General features: G+C 42.6%; 1 protein-coding gene across 1 annotated transcript in view; it reads left to right on the forward strand.

Moving 5' to 3' along the window:
* The window catches only part of LOC110491145 (hydroperoxide isomerase ALOXE3-like), a 30,582-nt gene that overhangs the window by 11,697 nt on the left and 934 nt on the right, over positions 1-17,951 (forward strand). Inside the window, exons 4-14 of the mRNA XM_036933817.1 lie at positions 2,336-2,417; positions 2,902-3,024; positions 7,011-7,114; positions 7,217-7,386; positions 7,522-7,662; positions 9,434-9,637; positions 9,850-9,936; positions 15,703-15,872; positions 17,070-17,191; positions 17,421-17,521; positions 17,652-17,822. Of these exons, the coding sequence (XP_036789712.1) occupies positions 2,336-2,417; positions 2,902-3,024; positions 7,011-7,114; positions 7,217-7,386; positions 7,522-7,662; positions 9,434-9,637; positions 9,850-9,936; positions 15,703-15,872; positions 17,070-17,191; positions 17,421-17,521; positions 17,652-17,822 (1,475 nt within the window). The remainder of the gene's footprint in view (positions 1-2,335; positions 2,418-2,901; positions 3,025-7,010; positions 7,115-7,216; positions 7,387-7,521; positions 7,663-9,433; positions 9,638-9,849; positions 9,937-15,702; positions 15,873-17,069; positions 17,192-17,420; positions 17,522-17,651; positions 17,823-17,951) is intronic.

Raw genomic sequence — 17,951 nt, forward strand, 5'->3', positions numbered from 1 at the left:
CCCACGGGGCACCATTTAAATCCATTATTAAAAAATGGAAGGAATATGGCAAAACAACAAACCTGCCAAGAGAGGGCCGCCCACCAAAACTCACAGACCAAGCAAGGAGGGCATTAATCAAAGAGACCAAAGATAACCCTGAAGGAGCTGCAAAGCTCCACAGCAGAGATTGCAATATCTCTCCTGAGGACCACTTTAAGCCATACACTCCAAGGAGCTGGGCTTTACGGAAGAGTGGCCAGAAAAAAAGCCATTGCTTAAAGAAAAAAATAAGCAAACACGTTTGGTGTTCGCCAAAAGGCATGTGGGAGACTCTCCAAACATATGGAAAAATGTAATATGGTCAGATTAACCTCTCTGGGATATGTGGGACACTAGCGTCCCACCTGGCCAAAAGCCACAGAAAATGCAGAGCTCCAAATTCAAATAAATTACTATAAAAATCTAACTTTCATGAAATCACACATGTAAGATACCAAATTAAAGCTACACTTGTTGTGAATCCAGCCAACATGTCAGATTTCAAAAAGGCTTTTCTGCGAAAGCAAACAATGCTATTATCTGAGGATAGCAAAGTGGAGCGCCTCTAACAAAGCGTACACTAGACTCGAGCCTCGTTCTGAACAGTGTTACTTCTTAATTTCTCAAAGGAAAAACCTCAACCAATTTCTAAAGACTGTTGATATCAAGTGGAAGCGATAGGAACTGCAGGAAAGTCGATTAGAAATCTGGATTCCCAATGAAAACCCATTGAAAAGAGTGACCTCAACAAAAAAAATATGAACCCTTTGTCCTCTGGGTTTTGCCTGCCAAATAAGTTCTGTTATACTCACAGACATGGTTCAAACAGTTTTAGAAACTTCAGTGTTTTCTATCCAAATCTACTAATGATATGCATATCTTAGCTTCTGGGTCTGAGTAGCAGGCCGTTTACTTTGGACACGCTTTTCATCCGGATGTGAAAATATTGCCCCCTATTCCAAAGAAGTTATTAAAATTGAGCTTTTTGGCCATCAAGGAAAACGCTATGTCTGGCGCAAACCCAACACCTCTCATCACACTGAGAACACCATCCTAAGAACACAGTGAAGCATGGTGGGGGTAGCATTATGCTGTGGGGATGTTTTTCATCGCCAGGGACTGGGAAACTGGTCAGAATTGAAGGAATGATGGATGGCACTAAATACAGGGAAATTCTTGAGGGAAACCGGTTTCAGTCTTCCAGAGATTTGAGACTGGGACGGGGTTTCACCTTCCAACAGGACAATGACTCTAAGCATACTGCTAAAGCAACACCCGAGTGGTATAAGAGGAAACATGTAAATGTATTGGAATGGCCTAGTCAAATCCCAGATCTCAATCCAATTGAGAATCTGTGGTATGACTTAAACATTGCTGTACACCAGCGGAACTCATCCAACTTGAAGGCACTGGAGCAGTTTTGCCTTGAAGAATGGGCAAAAATCCCAGTGGCTAGATGTACCAAGCTTATGGAGACATACCCCAGGAGACTTGCAGCTGTAATTGCTGCAACATTTTGCATCTTCAAAGTGGTAGGTATGTTGTGTAAATCGAATGATACAAACCCCCCAAAAATCTATTTAAATTCCAGGTTGTAAGGCAACAAAATAGGAAAAATGCCAAGGGGGTGAATTCTTTCGCAAACCACTGAACAAGGGGTACCGGTAACCGAGTCAATGTGCAGGGGTACAGGTTGTCAAGGTCATTTAAGTACTATGTCCATGAAGGTTAGGTGTAAAGTGCATAGATAATGACCAGAGAATAGCAGCAGCGTATGTGAATGTATTAATAAGAATAAAGAGGGGTTCATTGCAAATAGTCTGGGTAGTCATAGTTTATTTTGAAATGTGTGTGAAAGGGGCTATATTTATGGAATAATGGTTGATATACACTACCGTTCAAACGCTTGGGGTCACTTAGAAATATCCTTGTTTTTGAAAGAAAAGAAAAACAATTGTCCATTAAAATAATATCAAATTGATCAGAAATACAGTGTAGACATTATTAATGTTGTAAATGACTATTGTAGCTGGAAATTGATGATTTTTAAGGGAATGTCTAAAACTTTGAAAGCAAAGTTTGAAGGACAATTATTATTTCAATAAAAAAATCATTATTTATAGTCTTGTCAATGTCTTGACTATATTTCCTATTCATTTTGCAACTAATTTCATGTATATTTTCATGGAAAACAAGGACATTTCTAAGTGACCCCAAACTTTTGAACAGTAGTGTATATAGTGGATTTCTTAAGATGTTGACCAATCCATAAAAACATGAAAATGATCAACATTTCTGGTCTTTTGTACGTAAGGTAAGCTGATATTCAATGAGACCTGCCCAGAGGCCATAGAGGAGAGAAAGAAGGAGCTGCAGAGTCGCTGTGAGGTGTACCGGTGAGATTTGTGGAAACATTACTAATTTGTAAAGATACAATAACAACTTTAAACAAATCCAAATAAAAACATAACTCTTACACACAGATAAATTGGTGTGCGATTGTAATATAAGCAGCCGGTGGCCAACATGTTAAGAGCGCTAAGCCAGTAACCAAAAGGTTGCTGGTTTGGATCCCTGAGCTGACTAGTTGAACAATCTGTTGATATGCCCTTGAGAAAGGCACTTAACCCTAATTGCTCTGGATAAGCGTGTCATTTTTATTTAAGCCCTCTCCTTTTTGCATGGTTTAGGCCTGGGTTCAAATACAATTGTAAATCTTTGAAATACTTTGAGCATTTAGTTTAGCCTGCCTGGAGTAGCAGGTGGGTGAGGTTTGCACTTAAAAAATAATCAACCCAGGTCTGGTATGATAGTGTGTTGTGTAATAGTGAATGACAGGCTGTGTATCCCGTCTTGATTTACCATGTCTATTCCCTTCAGCTGGAGTATATATGCAGAGGGTCTACCCGAAATAATGAAAGTTGACAGGGCTTCTGAACTCCCAGCTGAGGTCCGCTTCTCTTTCACCAAGGACTTGGAGTTCAAGTTCACATTAGCCGAAGCGTAAGTTATATCACTGGTTCCCAACCTTCTTTTGCTTACTGCACTCCAATCACATATAGCTCTTTGTGGAGTACACCTGAAGTACCCCTTTTGTGTGAATTTCAGCTTTAGGCTGATTTTCTTATGAATCTTCCCAAGTACAGGCCAAGAACCCCCAGGCTTACATGGAACCTAGGTTGAGAACCATGAGGCAACACCAGGAAATGTATTCGATCTGTCAATATCTATGTTGGCATGTCCCCAACATACCTGTGAAAACATTTCCTTTTAAATGACATATGATTCTCCTAGACCTGTTTAGGTAATTGCAAGATCCTGAGAAGAGGGGAATTTGGCAGCCAGGAGTGTGAAGCGTGGAATATGGCAACAATGCCAAGAATGACACCTCAGGCTAGGGTTGCCTAAATTATTTATATTTTTAGCTATGCAAATCAGATCTAAAATGGTATATCTAACAAGCCATTAAGACATTTAGCAGAAATGTTATATAGGTTATACACACTGAACAGAAATATAAACAACATGTAAAGTGTTGGTCCCATGTTTCATGAGCTGAAATAAAAGATTCCAGAAATGTTCCATATTCTCAAAAAAGCTTATTTCTCTCAGATTTTGTGGAGAAATTTCTTTACATCCTTGTTAGTGAGTATTTCTCTTTTGCCAAGATAATCCATCCACCTGATAGTTGTGGCATATCAAGTAGCTGATTAAACAGCATGATCATTACACAGGTGCACCTTGTGCTGAGGACAATAAAAGGCCACTCTAAAATGTGCAGTTTGTCACAAAACACAATGCCACAGATGACTGAAGTTTTGAGGAAGCATGCAATTGGCATGCTGGCTGCAAGAATGTCCACCAGAGCTGTTGCCAGAGAATTTAATGTTAATTTCTCTACCATAAACCGCCTCCAAAGTTGTTTTAGAGAATATGTCAGTATGTCCAACTGGCTTCACAACCACAGACCACGTGTAACCACACCAGCTGAGGAACTCCACATCCGGCTTCTTCACCTGCGGTATCATCAGAGAACAGCCACACGGACAAATTATGAAACTATGGGTTTGCACAACCGAAGAATTTCTGCACAAACTGTCAGAAACCATCTCAGGAAAGCTCATCTGTGTGCTCTACATCCTCACCAGGGTCTCAACCTGACAGCAGTTTGACGTCATAACCGTCTTCAGTGGGCAAATGCTCACCTTCGATGGCCTCTGGCACGCTTGAGAAGTGTGCTCTTTGCTTTGCAAATTAATCCCGGTTTCAACTGTACCGTGCAGATGGCAGACTGTGTGTATGGCATTGTGTGGGCGAGTGGTTGGCTGATGTCAGCGTTGTAAACAGTGTGCCCCATGGTGGCGGTGGGGTTATGGTATGAGCAGGCATAAGCTACGAACAGCGAACACAATTGCATTTTATCGATGCCAATTTGAATGCAGTGACGAGAGCCTGAGGCCCATTGTCGTGCCATTTATCCACCACCATCACCTAACTTTTCAGCATGATAATGAATAGCCCCATTTCGCTAGGATTTGTACACAATTCCAGGAAGCTGAAAATGTCCCAGTTCTTCCATGGCCTGCATACTCACCAGACATGTCACATTGAACATATTTTGGATGCTTTGGATCGACATGTACGACAACGTGTTCCAGTTCCCATCAAATATCCAATAACTTTGCACAACCATTGAAGAGGAGTGGGACAACATTCCACAGGCAATGATCAATAGTGTGATCAACGATGGAGATGTGTCGTACTGCCTGAGGCAAATGGTGGTCACACCCGACACTGACTGGTTTTCTGATACATGCCCTTAACTTTTTTGTAAGGTATCTGTGACCACAGATGCATATCTGTATTCCCAGTCATGTAAAATCCATTTATTAGGGCCTAATTTATGCATTTCAATTGACTGATTTCCGTATGTGAACTGTAACTCAGTAAAATCTTTGAAATTGTTACATATTGCGTTTATATTTTTGTTCAGTATATGTTATTACAGATGCCCTGACCGAGTCTGTAATACCTACATGTTTCATGCAGACCACCATAGTCCCTGTGAGCAAGGAAGCAAAGGTAACCTGCCTAAATGATTACCGCCTCGTAGCACTCATGTCGGTAGCCATAAAGTGCTTTGAATGGCTGGTCATAGCTCACATCAACAGCATTCTCCCGGATACCCTAGACCCACTCCAATTCGCATACCGCCCCAACAGATCCACAGATGACGCAATCTCAATCCACACTGCCCTTTCCCACCTGGACAAAAGGAACACCTACGTGAGAATGCTGTTCATTGACTACAGCTCAGCGTTCAACACCATAGTGCCTACGAAGCTCATCACTAAGCTAAGGACTCTGGGACTAAACACCTCCCTCTGCAAAGGGATCCTGGACTTCCTGACGGGCCGCCCCCAGGTGGTAAGAGTAGGTAACAACACGTCTGCCACGCTGAAACTTGACACTAGGGCCTCTCAGGGGTGTGTACTTAGTCCCCTCCTGTACACCCTGTTCACCCACGACTGCGTGGCCAAACACGACTCCAACACCATCATTAAGATTGCAGACGACACAACAGCTGTAGTCCTGATCACCGACAATGATGAGACAGCCTATAGGGTGGAGGTCAGAGAACTGGCAGTGTGGTGCTAGGAGAACAACCTCTCCCTCAATGTGAGCAAGACAAAGGAGCTGATCGTGGACAACAGTAAAAGGCGAGCTGAACAGGCCCCCATTAACATCGACTGGGCTGTAGTGGGGGAGCGGGTCGAGTTTCAAGTTCCTTGGTGTCCACATCCCCAACAAACTATCATGGTCCAAACACACCAAGACAGTTGTGAAGATATCACGACAAAACCTTTTTCCCCTCAGGAGACTGTAAAGGTTTGGCATGGGTCCCCAGATCCTCAAAAGGTTCTACAGCTGCACAATCGAGAGCATCCTGACCATTTGAATCACCGCCTGGTATGTTAACTGTTCGGCATCTTGACCGTAAGGCGTACCAGAGGGTAGTGCGTACGGCCCAGTACATCACTGCGGCCAAGCTTCCTGCCATCCAGGACCTATATAATAGGCGATGTCAGAGGAAAGCCCATAAAGTTGGCAGAGACTCCAGTCACCCAAGTCATAGACTGTTTTCTCTGCTAACACACGGCAAGCGGTATCGGAGCGCCAAGTCTAGGACCAAAAGGCTCAATAATAGCTTCTACCCCTAACCCATAAGACTGCTGAACAATTAATCAAATGGCCACCGGACTATTTACATTGACCCCCCTCCACCAATTTGTTTTGTACACTGCTGCTACTCACTGTTTATTATCTATGCATAGTCACTTCACCCCTACCTACATGTACAAATTGCCTTAACTAACCTGTACCCCCGCACATTGACTCAGTACCGGTAACCCCTGTATATAGCCTCGTTATTGTGTTACTTATTTTTTACTTTAGTTTATTTAGTAAATATTTACTTAACTCTTCTTGAACTGACCTGTTGGTTAAGGGCTTGTAAGAATATCACAGTACGGTCTACACTTGTTGTATTCGGCGCATGTGACAAATCAAATTTTATTTGATATTTATGGTATGTTTATTTCTTATATAAATATAATACATTAATATATGCCATATAGCAGACACTTTTAGCCAAAGCAACTTAAAGTGGGTGCATATATTTTTCATATTGGTGGCCCCAGCAGGAATCAAACCCATTATCATTGTAGCCATAGTCTACCAACTGGCCACACAGGACTATAGGAACACATTTAACCCAAAGAGCAGACATTTATCAAATCGCGATCGACACATATTCAATATATGTGGCCTGTGCATGAATCAACCACCCAAGGGGGAGAATGAAGAGTAAGGGACCCAACACAGACACCTGGGGGACACTGGTAGTGTTAAAACCAATCTCTAACCAACTGCACCATCCAACTAAATCTTTTGCATGTTGAAGTTAATTTCCTTCTCTGTCCCGGCAGATTGGTGGAGTTGAATCTAGCAGGACTGTCCACCAACAAGGAACAATGGAAGAGCCTAGATGAACTCAGTCGTGTCTTCAATTGCCACAAGACTGATGTTTATGGTAAGGTCTGGTCAGTAGTGTCTGTCTTGAATAAGTCATGGATTCAAATGGTTTACTGGAACCATTAGCATCTCATTATTTGATACTTTTGTTATCTATTAGACTATGTCGAAAAGAACTGGAAGGAGGATGAGTTTTTCGGGTACCAGCTTCTGAACGGCCTCAACCCCATGATGATCCATCGCTGCTCCAAGCTTCCAAAGAACTTCCCCGTCACAGAAGACATGGTGAAGGCTTCCCTTTTTGGAAAAAGCCTTGCAGCGGAAATTCAGGTCTGTCAAAATAGTCTGTCTGTTGTCACTCATCGTTCTGTTATAGCTCTATTGGTTTCCTCCTGAGTAAGTTGCATGTATTCTTTGGTATGGTGTTGACGTCTTCCTTACTCATTAATGTCCTAACCTAAACAGAAAGGCAACATCTTTCTGGTTGACTACAAGCGCCTCCATGGAGTGACTGCAAACGTGATCAACGGGAAACAGCACTTCTTGGCTGCTCCTCTCTGCTTGCTCTACATGACAGACAATAAGCTCATGCCCATCGCAATCCAGGTACATCTCACATGAAGCAAAATGTAGAGTTCCGAACTATACATTGAAGAAGCTTAACAGAACATTTGCCACTGGGGATGCTCTTGAACCAAAAGGGATCCCGCTAAATGGAGAGAAATATTGCCCAGAAATTACATAACAGCATATACTGTTAGCCTAAAACTAAAGAGTTAAGAATTTGATTCATGTTATACAGACAACACTCAAAACAAAGTTTTCTTTAAACAATTAAACTTATGTCCAGTACCTGTCAAAAGTTTGGACACCTACTCATTCAAGGGTATTTTCTATATTTGTACTATTTTCTACATTGTAGAATGATAGAGAAGACATCAAAACTATGAAATTACACATATGGAATCATGTAGTAACCAAAAAGTGTTCAACAAATCAAAATTCTATATATTTTAGATTCTTCAAAGTAGTCACCCTTTGCCTTGATGACAGCTTTGCACACTCTTGGCATCCTCTCAACCAGCTTCATGAGGAATGCTTTTCCAACCGTCTTGAAGGAGTTCCCACATATGCTGAGCACTTGTTTGCTGCTTTTCCTTCACTCTGAGGTCCAACTCATCCCAAACCATCTCAATTGGTTGAGGTCGGGTGATTGTGGAGGCCAGATCATCTGATGCAGCACTTCATCACTCGCCGTCTTGGTCATATAGCCCTTACACAGCCTGGAGGTGTGTTTTGGGCCATGTTTTGGGTCATAGTCCCAATAAGAGCAAACCAGATGGGATGGCGTATCACTGCAGAATGTTGTGGCAGCCATGCTGGTTAAGTGTGCCTTGAATTCTAAATAAATTACTGACAGTGTCACCAGCAAAGCACCCCCACACAATTACACCTCCTCCATGCTTCACGGTGGGAACCACACATGCACAGAACATTCGTTCACCTACTCTGCGTCTCACAAAGACACGGAGGTTGGAAACAAAAATCTAATATTTACTCTTCAGACAAAGGACAGATTTCTTTTGTCTGAAGAGACAATGGCTACTTTGAAGAATCTGAAATATATTTTGATTTGTTTAACACTTTTTTGGTTACTACATTGTTGTGGAAATTCTTTCACAGGGACACTCGAAATTAATATTAAATAAATCATTGTTTGTCAGCGCGCTAGAGAGGTTCGACCCCATCTCAATGCACCGTTGTACACATGTCAATCAGGAGCTCTGCCTGTGCTGACCCAGCAGTTGTCTTACGTATATACAGCAATACACAGACAAGTTATATTTGCATGATTTAGCATAATTAATTCATCATTACCATTTAGTTTAATTCATGTGACAGACCAATACTGGTTCATAACATGTGACAGACCAATACTGGTTCATAACATGTGACCTCACGAGGCTTCATTCTCTCTAAGCTGAGACCTTGAAACAGATATATTTTGTTTGTTCTCAAAACACTGTCTGGACAAATTGCAGCTGCTGAGAGTGAGGATTTGTACAGTCAGCCATTGCATGAACACAGAAATTGGTTTATAGAATAGCACATGAATAGAACAAAGAAATTAGTTATACGAAAAGCACAAACATTTAAATTCCCTTTATAACATAATTCCATGTGTTATTTTATAGTTTCGATGTCTTCACTACTATTTTACAATGTAGAAAATAGTAAAATAAAGAAAAAGCCTTGAATGAATAGGTGTGTCCAAACTTTTGACTGGTACTCTGTCTTTAAATTAATTATAGTAATAATATACACATACTCAATTAATGAAACAAGCTATGATTGTGTTTTGCATTTCCTTTCACAGCTGAAGCAGGATCCTGGAGAAGACAACCCCATCTTCCTTCCTACTGACTCTGAGTATGACTGGCTCCTGGCCAAGATCTTTGTGAGGAGCGCTGACTTCGCGGAACACGAGCTGAACTTTCACCTGCTGAGGACTCACCTGCTGGCTGAGGTGTTTGCCATGTCGACACTGCGTAACCTACCAATGGTGCATCCCATCTACAAGGTAGATGCTGTGCATGTTTTCAACTGTTATTAAACAATATCTGTTGTAAGTTATTTTCCAATCAACTGAATATGTTTAACATGATAATTCAAGAGAAACTTAAAGAATGTATTTTTTTTTTAATTGAAAATTGCAGTAGGTTGTAGGATACTACAATACATAGCATTTTTAGGTGTGAATTTCATGTACGATTGTTCCATCTTTCTCCATAGCTCCTGATCTCTCACTCCCGCTACACTCTGCAAATCAACACTCTAGCTAGACAGGCCCTCATATCAGAGAATGGGGTGATCACAGAGGTACTGCCTATTCCATTCTTATTGTGTTATGATCTATAATGCGCTAATACTTATGGAATGTCACAATGCTAGCGGAAACTGATTGTATCAGTTAGCACAGGGGTCTCCTACAGGTCGATCGCGAGATACCAATAGCTCGCAGACCACATGAGTAGCTCGCCAAACAATTAATTAACAAATCTCACAAGTATTAGACACCATCTAGTCAATGCAACATTATCTCACCCCTGGTTCGCCACTATTGGCTTAAAAAGCGAAACCTAAAACAAGATCTGCCAATTAATTTCCAGCAATATTGCTCCTGTCTGTTTGTGTGATGCGTGCGTTTGTCTATCACTCTGTCCGTGTGTAGCCAGTTGTGATCACCGTATTGTAGGTTGACAGAAATACTTTCCCATAAACCTTCTTAATTAAATGTTAAATGCACAGTAGGCTTACCTGGTAGAAGTTTAGGACCACTTTAGGTATCCCACAAAATATGTACAAATTATTTCAGAAAATACTGAATTTGGCCTTTACTGTAGCCCATAGAAACGCATTGATAAATCATAATGAATAAGATGTTTAACAGTCTGTTCTTTATCTAGGATATTTAAGAAAGCTCCGAAAATATACAGTACCAGTCAAAAACCATCAAGCGCTTATCATGTTTTAGGGAAGACCCAGATGCAGACCGTGTCGAAGTAACAAACGTTTATGACTAGAACAGGGGGCAGGCAAAACTACAGGTTAATGGCGGGCAGAGCTCAGTAATCCAGGGTGGTGTGACAAGGTACAGAACAGCAGCTCAACCTTCATCCCGCGGTGGGGACACCGTGCCTGTAGAGGTTTAAAAACTGTTTGGATGAAACAACACTAGGTAAATCTCAAATAAGGCCTTCTGAAGACTATACGATTATACAATCTTAACATTGGGGTACCTCTCACATTTGACGAATCAGTCAAGCCAAATCGCAATGAGCTGGTTATCTTTATGAGATGTACACCTAGCAACACATACCTCAGTAGAGTGATTCTATCATCGGGCTGAACTCTGTCAGGTTTGCATTGTTGGGACACATTTATGTGAACCTCTCAGCCATAAACATGTAATTAATAGCCTGTCATTTTTTGGCTTCAACCACGGAGAAGCCCTGGAATCAGTCATTAACATGTTCTGTAATCGATAACCCTGTTTGATGTTTACAACACTGATCACTGTTAGAAAACACTGAATTAGATGACGCATATAAAAACTCCTGACAGGCCTAAAGGAAATAGCACATTTTTCAGGAAAGCATCCTAGTATTGACAAAACAAAATACGCTAGACAAGGGTGGATCATTTTGTCAGTGAAATAGATTATGCCACAATTGCTGTGGAAAGGCTTTTATGCTCAAATATTGATATAAATGACTATCATGTTGATGTAAACATGCAATGATATGTTGTGTTCCCACCACAGCGTGGAAAAGCATGAAGAGTTTATTAGACTACAGATTAAATCAATTATGATGAATTAGGCATTTTGGTTAAGTGCACGGTGATGAGTTTGATGCGAATCTTCAATAAATATCGAGGGTATTATTTGTAGGCTGATGACACGATGATCGGTGCACGGCTGCCAATACTTATTTTCAAGTAAAAATGATCTTGCTCTTATCCATATCTCATCATGTATCCTACCCTCCCCACTTTATCAGCAAACTGTTATCTAGACTAGAGAGCATGCGCCAAGACGAGGTTTGCTATTTATCTCAACAGTTTTTGTGACAAAACCATAGAGTTGAAAATGTGATGGAAACACATTGAACTTCTGTTTTTTTTACTCAGTACATGAACACATGTACTGTTTTATGTGTACTAGGTCATCAAGCCCAGCTTTGATGGAAATCAAGCCAGTTTGACAGAAACACTCCTAGTAGTTAAAATGCACATATTTTTTAGGTGAATATTTGAACATTCGCTTGAAAATCTTTCGACAAGTGGATGGAAAACTAGCTATAGACAGAGTTGCGTTTTGGCTTGGAAGGAATCAATCATTCAGCATGAGATAAAGATGCTGTTAGATTCCACCAGACCAGACTGGCAAAATATGTCATGCAAAGCCCAATTACACTTGTGTGTTATTTGTTAAAATATGAAATGATGCCCGGCCGTTTATAAGAGATTGGTGTTAATGAATAACAAAAATGTGTGAGAAAGGACCAGACTTTAACACTTAACTAGCTGCCTTGAACGCAGCTCCCTGCCAATTCAACAAGCACCAGCAGCTAACCATTGCCAATCAGCCTCAACTACTGTTGGCAACACTAGCTGCCTTGAACATAACTCCTCAAACAAGCTCCATCTGCTACTAACTGCTATTCAACCTCAACACCTGTTCTCACTCTCCTTAATCACCACTACCACCTTACTTAAATCTGACCTAACAGTCATTCATCCTCTCTAATTTGCGTCGCATGCAAGACACTGAACGTGATAAGCCTCGTTTTATCGTAGTTCTAATTAATTAAGTTAGCGTCCTTATTTCGTTTACCATGGAGTTTGAGCTCACTGCCTCGGATTCCGATGTGTTTTCAGACCAATTTCTAGAGGACACACCATCTTTAACCAGATGGCTGCCGTCCATTGTTTCAGTGCCCTATCACTGTTTCAGGCCTTAAAATAACTGCAATGCCATGTCTGGCCTCTAGGTCTTTCTCCCCACCGCCCTGCACGCCGGAGTTCAACATCCCCCGTGCCTTTCATCTCTCTCTGTGTGTTCTCTGGCCCACCAGTTTCTCTCTATGGCCACCCCGGCTCATTCTCCACCCAACGCTTTGATCTTCAATCAACCTGCAGTCTCTTCCCCTCTCTGCCAGAAGATACTACAAGGTGTAGGTGTTAATCGTGCCTCTCTCCTCACTTCCTCTCCCGCATAGGCCTTACCCCACATTATCAACCGCGACCTCTTCCAGGTGCCCCTGAGCTCCACTGACCCTCACCACTCCAGGTTCTCTGTCCCAGAGTTTTGCTTGGCTTTCTCCCATTACAGAGACGCCATCTGCTCAGCCCATCCTTCTCAAGAGTTGGATGACTACCAATCACCACCGTAAAAAGTCGTAAAAGGTGGTGCAACCTTTTACGACTTCCATTGCCGGTTCTCGGAAGCCTTTGCTTCCAGGCTCCTTCAGTGTAACATCATGACATACTGGGGCGCCCTCGACGTGGCGCTCTACTGTTGCATATTTGCTGGCAAAGTATCCTTCGCCTGCCACCTCTGTGGTTGCCCATCCCACCCTGCCACCATGCTCTCTTTCTGCTCAGTCGCCCCTGAAGTGTCATTTGCCCTGCCTCTGCTCGCTGTTCCGCCCTACCTTCTTCCTCCTGCTAGACGATATTATGCGTTTGCCGTGTCTTGTGGGAGGAAGGACCAATGTGGTCGTCCTGTGCTCTTCTCCGGTCGCATAATCTGCAACAATTTAAATAACTACGGCTGCAGCACTTCGTCATGCAAGCTCGTACACATTCTGTAGTGGGACTCTAAAATCCTGCCCTCAATCCCACTCCTCTACTGATAAATGACTGTTAGCCAACCTCACCAGCCCATCAACTTCACCGCCATGGCTGCGGCCTTGGACTTTCCCCCTGACCCATCCTTTGTCCAATATTTATTTTCTTGATGGCCTGAAATATTTTTATGGTCCCCTCACTTCTGCTCCAACCTCTGTTCTGCGCTTGACAAGCCAGTTTTCTCCCTCTTGGTCAAGGAGGTGAAGCAGGGGTTTATGATTGGCCCCTTTTCTTCCCCGCTATTCTCCACCTACCGCATCAGTCCCCTCGGAATTGCCACCCTTCATCGATCATTCGATGATTGCTTTCTTTCCTGCAGCCCCCTCTGCCCCTCTTGAGTTGTACCTAATTGTCATAGCTGCTTCTCTATGGAGGAACGAATGGTCGAAGGGCCATACTCATCCATTCTGACAACCTTCGGTATGGCCCTTCGACCATTCGTTCCTCCAGAGAGAAGTACACCTCATTAACAAGGGCCGTTCTGACTACCTCCCTCTCATGAGTTTCTTAAGACATCTAACCTGGCCATCCGTCACCCATTAGTTCCTTCTCAGAGCTGCACATATACCCGGTCAATGTAACTCCTTTGCTGATTCTCTGTCCCGCCTCCAATTTCAGAGATGCAGGTGCTTTTCCTCGTATTGAGAAGCCATACCAACCCTAATCCCTCCTTAAGCCATGATGACTTTCCCATGAACCTTCTCCTAATCTCCCAGCCACTCCATCCTATCTGCCATTGCACCAAGGACACTGTCCTCTTACTGGACAGCCTGGAGATGTTTCCATACCATCTATTACCTGCCATTGTCACACCTCTCCATGCAGACATCCTCCATCTGGACATACCTGGTCGGGATCCGGCCACTTTCTCAAGTTGCTTACTGGGTCTTCGTGTTCCTGTCACCCGCAAGTCTACCTTCTCAAGGGCCTCAACGCACAAGTCCACCAGCCCATCACCTTAGACATCCTTTCTGCCTGCATCCAAACACTGTGGTCTGGTTACATCTACATCAGTTTCTTCCACACTAGAATCAAGGTTTCTTTTGGGATTCCTGCAATGTTCAGAGTTTACATCATCTGTTATCTACAACCCTTGTCAGATGTAACCATCCTCAACAAAGACTTCACCATCAAACTCATCAAAAACAGCAAAACCAATCAGTTTGGAACCTGTTCTGGCTGCCGTCTACCATCGAACCGCCCTTCTGCTTCCTGCAGCTCAATCTCAAAATGCCTCTCCATCCGATACACTATTCATCACAGATTCTGGTTCCATTCCCATCTGAGACTGATACTATCCCTGTCCGACTATCCTGCTGACCCATTCTCCGGACAATCCTTCTGCATTGGAGCCTTTTCCATGGCATCTAAGACAACACCGTACAACTCCTTGGTTCTCTCAAGCCTATCATTACTACATCTCTTCTGACATCAACAACAGGACAGCCCACAACTTTCTCATCTCTCAGAACCTGCATTAAATCTGGCACAGTCCTCCAGTCTATGCCTCATTTCATGGACACCATCTACCTCACGCATCATATCGTACCCAACCAGCCAAAAGCGAAATGGCTCCCCAGCTGAGCCTGGTTCCTCCATATTTCCTTCCTTGAAGGGAATTACCACCGTTGCTCATTGGGTCTGTTGGCTCACTCATGGGCATCTTGTACTACCTCAGCTATATCGTCAACCATTCAGCACCTGCAGTCCAGAACAGCTCACTTCTTCTCCAGGGTCCGACTCACTTGGAGTTCTCTTATTAGGCTTCTGTGGGGAAGGCAATTCCTATCCCCAATGGCCTGACTGATGTCTACCTGAGACTCCAAGCCAAACCTATGGTCAATCTCTCCAGATACTTCATCTGCAGCCTTTAGCTTCCTCTGGTCCATTCTCATTTCCCTCCTTAATCCTCAATAATTTCCTCAAATATTCTAAACCCATTTTCATGTCTGGGCCTTAAACTTGTGAAATGAAAGTTTTACGGTAGTTATTAGTATCTTAATGTCTGACACTAGATTAGTACTTTTTCGAACATATCAAAAAATTATCAGGATGCTGTAGAGTGCCTGGGAGCCCGTAAAAATCTAAATTCCAGGAAAGTGGGCCGTGATGTAATGTTTACCTCTGAGTTTACTTTATCTGCGATTTTATAAATGCTCATCGCGAGTCCCCAGACACACTACAGTTTTTGCTCTGTCTGCCCTAAACTAATCCCTTTAACCCATCTTGAAGAATGCCAGTATAGGAGGTACAGGGATGATGGAGTTCCTGAAGAATGCGATGGCCTCATTGACCTACAGCTCCCTCTGTATGCCCGAGGACATCACAGAACGTGGTCTGGAGTCAATCCCCAACTTCTTCTACAGGGAAGATGGACTCAGGCTGTGGGACATCGTCCACAGGTAATGTTTGTACAGGCCTATAGATTTTCATGGTGCAAAAAAAGCCCAGATCTGCATAAAGAAATTCTGTAAACCTCCATAAGCAGAATTATTTGATTTGTGCATTATAAACTCATGCAACTGCATTTTGCAACTCTATTCTACTAAACTCTACTGCCCCCCCCCCCCCCCCCCCCCCCCCCGTTTTATTCTCTATTTCTTCGAGGTCACAATAGTTACATAGTGTTTCCTCTTCTATTTCACCACAATACCAACTTGTTTAAATACGCAGAGTCAATATCCCTGATCTTACCAGTACACATAGTGATCTCTTGCTTTTAGGTAGGTCATACATAATATCACTCACACACAAATTCACCTTTAATCAAACAAGGTTCTCAATTTGGGTTTATAATTAATCTTCTCCACCCATTTTTTCCATATTGCATCAGCAGTTGTTTTTTCATCATCTGTCTCACTTAATTTGGTTTTCGTACAGATGTTCAGTCAGACTGTTGAAAAAGGTTGTCCATTTCGGTTGCCCAGGCTCCCCTATGGATAGATTCCACTGAAAAACGTTACTAGCTATTCTGGCGGTTGGCATATCCAACAGTCTATTCCAAAGTCTCACCATTCACGCCTTCCATCTCACCTCACAGGGTTTCCAGCCCATGTCCCCAGTTATTGTCATACACGCCTTCCATCTCACAGGGTTTCCAGCCCATGTCCCCAGTTATTGTCATACACGCCTTCCATCTCACCTCACAGGGTTTCCAGCCCATGTCCCCAGTTATTGCAAGTATGGGTGCAAACTTGTGGACACCTAAAAAGTGACGTTCTGCTCTGTTATGGACATGTTTGTTTTTAAAATACCTCTTAGCACCTCACACTCCTGCTGAATAGTCCAGAACAGGACACATGCATATCTGATACAGTTTGGAATACGTAGCATAACCAACATCTATGAGTTTTTGTTGTTCCTATAACTCCAAGAGCTCTACTTGCTGAGTCGGCCAGGGCTGATGTTCCGTATAGAAAGGTCATATGTTCATCAATAAAAAAAGACCCAAATATTTATAATTGCTAGTAAACTCAAGAATGTCTTCACCAAAACAAAACTGAAAAACACTTCTCTTAGTACCTGGTTTTCTAAAATGCATCATTGCTCTTTTGCCATGTTGTCATTGGGTTTTGGCTAATGCCTGATATTTTGTATAGGTTTGTTCAGAAAATGATTGGTCACTACTACACCTGTGACTCAGACGTCCAGAAGGACTCTGAACTGCAGAACTGGATCAAGGATATCTTCTTCCATGGGTTCCTGGCAGAAACCAGCACAGGTTACACTTTTCTCATTTAAAGACACAATTTGCATCACAAATGGCAACAGCTCTCTGGTCAAAAGTAGTGCACTATACAGGGAAAAGGGTGCAATTTGACAGACTACATTTAAATGATTTCTGATAATAAACGTGCCCATTCCCTTATGCTTCTCATTCCCAAACTATATTCTGGATCATTTGTTCATTCGGTGTCTGATCATTGTGGCATACTGTCTCCTCTGTGCAGGAATCCCTCACTCTTTCAGTTTGATGACAGAGCTGATCAAGTTTCTCACCATGGTGATCTTCACAGTAACTGTTCAACATGCTGCACTCAACAATGGCCAGGTAATGAACTTTGAAACGTCAACCTGTGTGCTGTATCCTCCGCTGTTCTTCAAAATGTGATTTTAGTTTGTTTCTGTTGAATTATATTGGAAAAGCTGTGGTTTGATCTGTTTCACCATTGTCATTCCAGTTTGATTTTGGCGGTTGGATGCCCAACTTCCCCATCGCTCTGCAACAACCACCTCCCACCACTAAGGGGCAGTGTACTGAGAGCACCATGCTGAAGACCTTCCCTGACATCAATACCACTGTCCATGGCATGGCAGCGGTCTACCTTCTGAGCTCACAGTCCACTGACTTTGTGAGTATACGAGAAACTGTTTTTACGTTAAAGCATTTCATGACACTCTCAAATCATTTCCTCAGTAGTCAGTGGTTAATTAATATCAGTGGTTCATGAATTTAAAATTTCATCAACTCTTGCCTCCTT

The sequence above is a fragment of the Oncorhynchus mykiss genome, chromosome 10 (genome assembly GCF_013265735.2).
Source record: "Oncorhynchus mykiss isolate Arlee chromosome 10, USDA_OmykA_1.1, whole genome shotgun sequence".
NCBI lineage: Eukaryota > Metazoa > Chordata > Actinopteri > Salmoniformes > Salmonidae > Oncorhynchus > Oncorhynchus mykiss.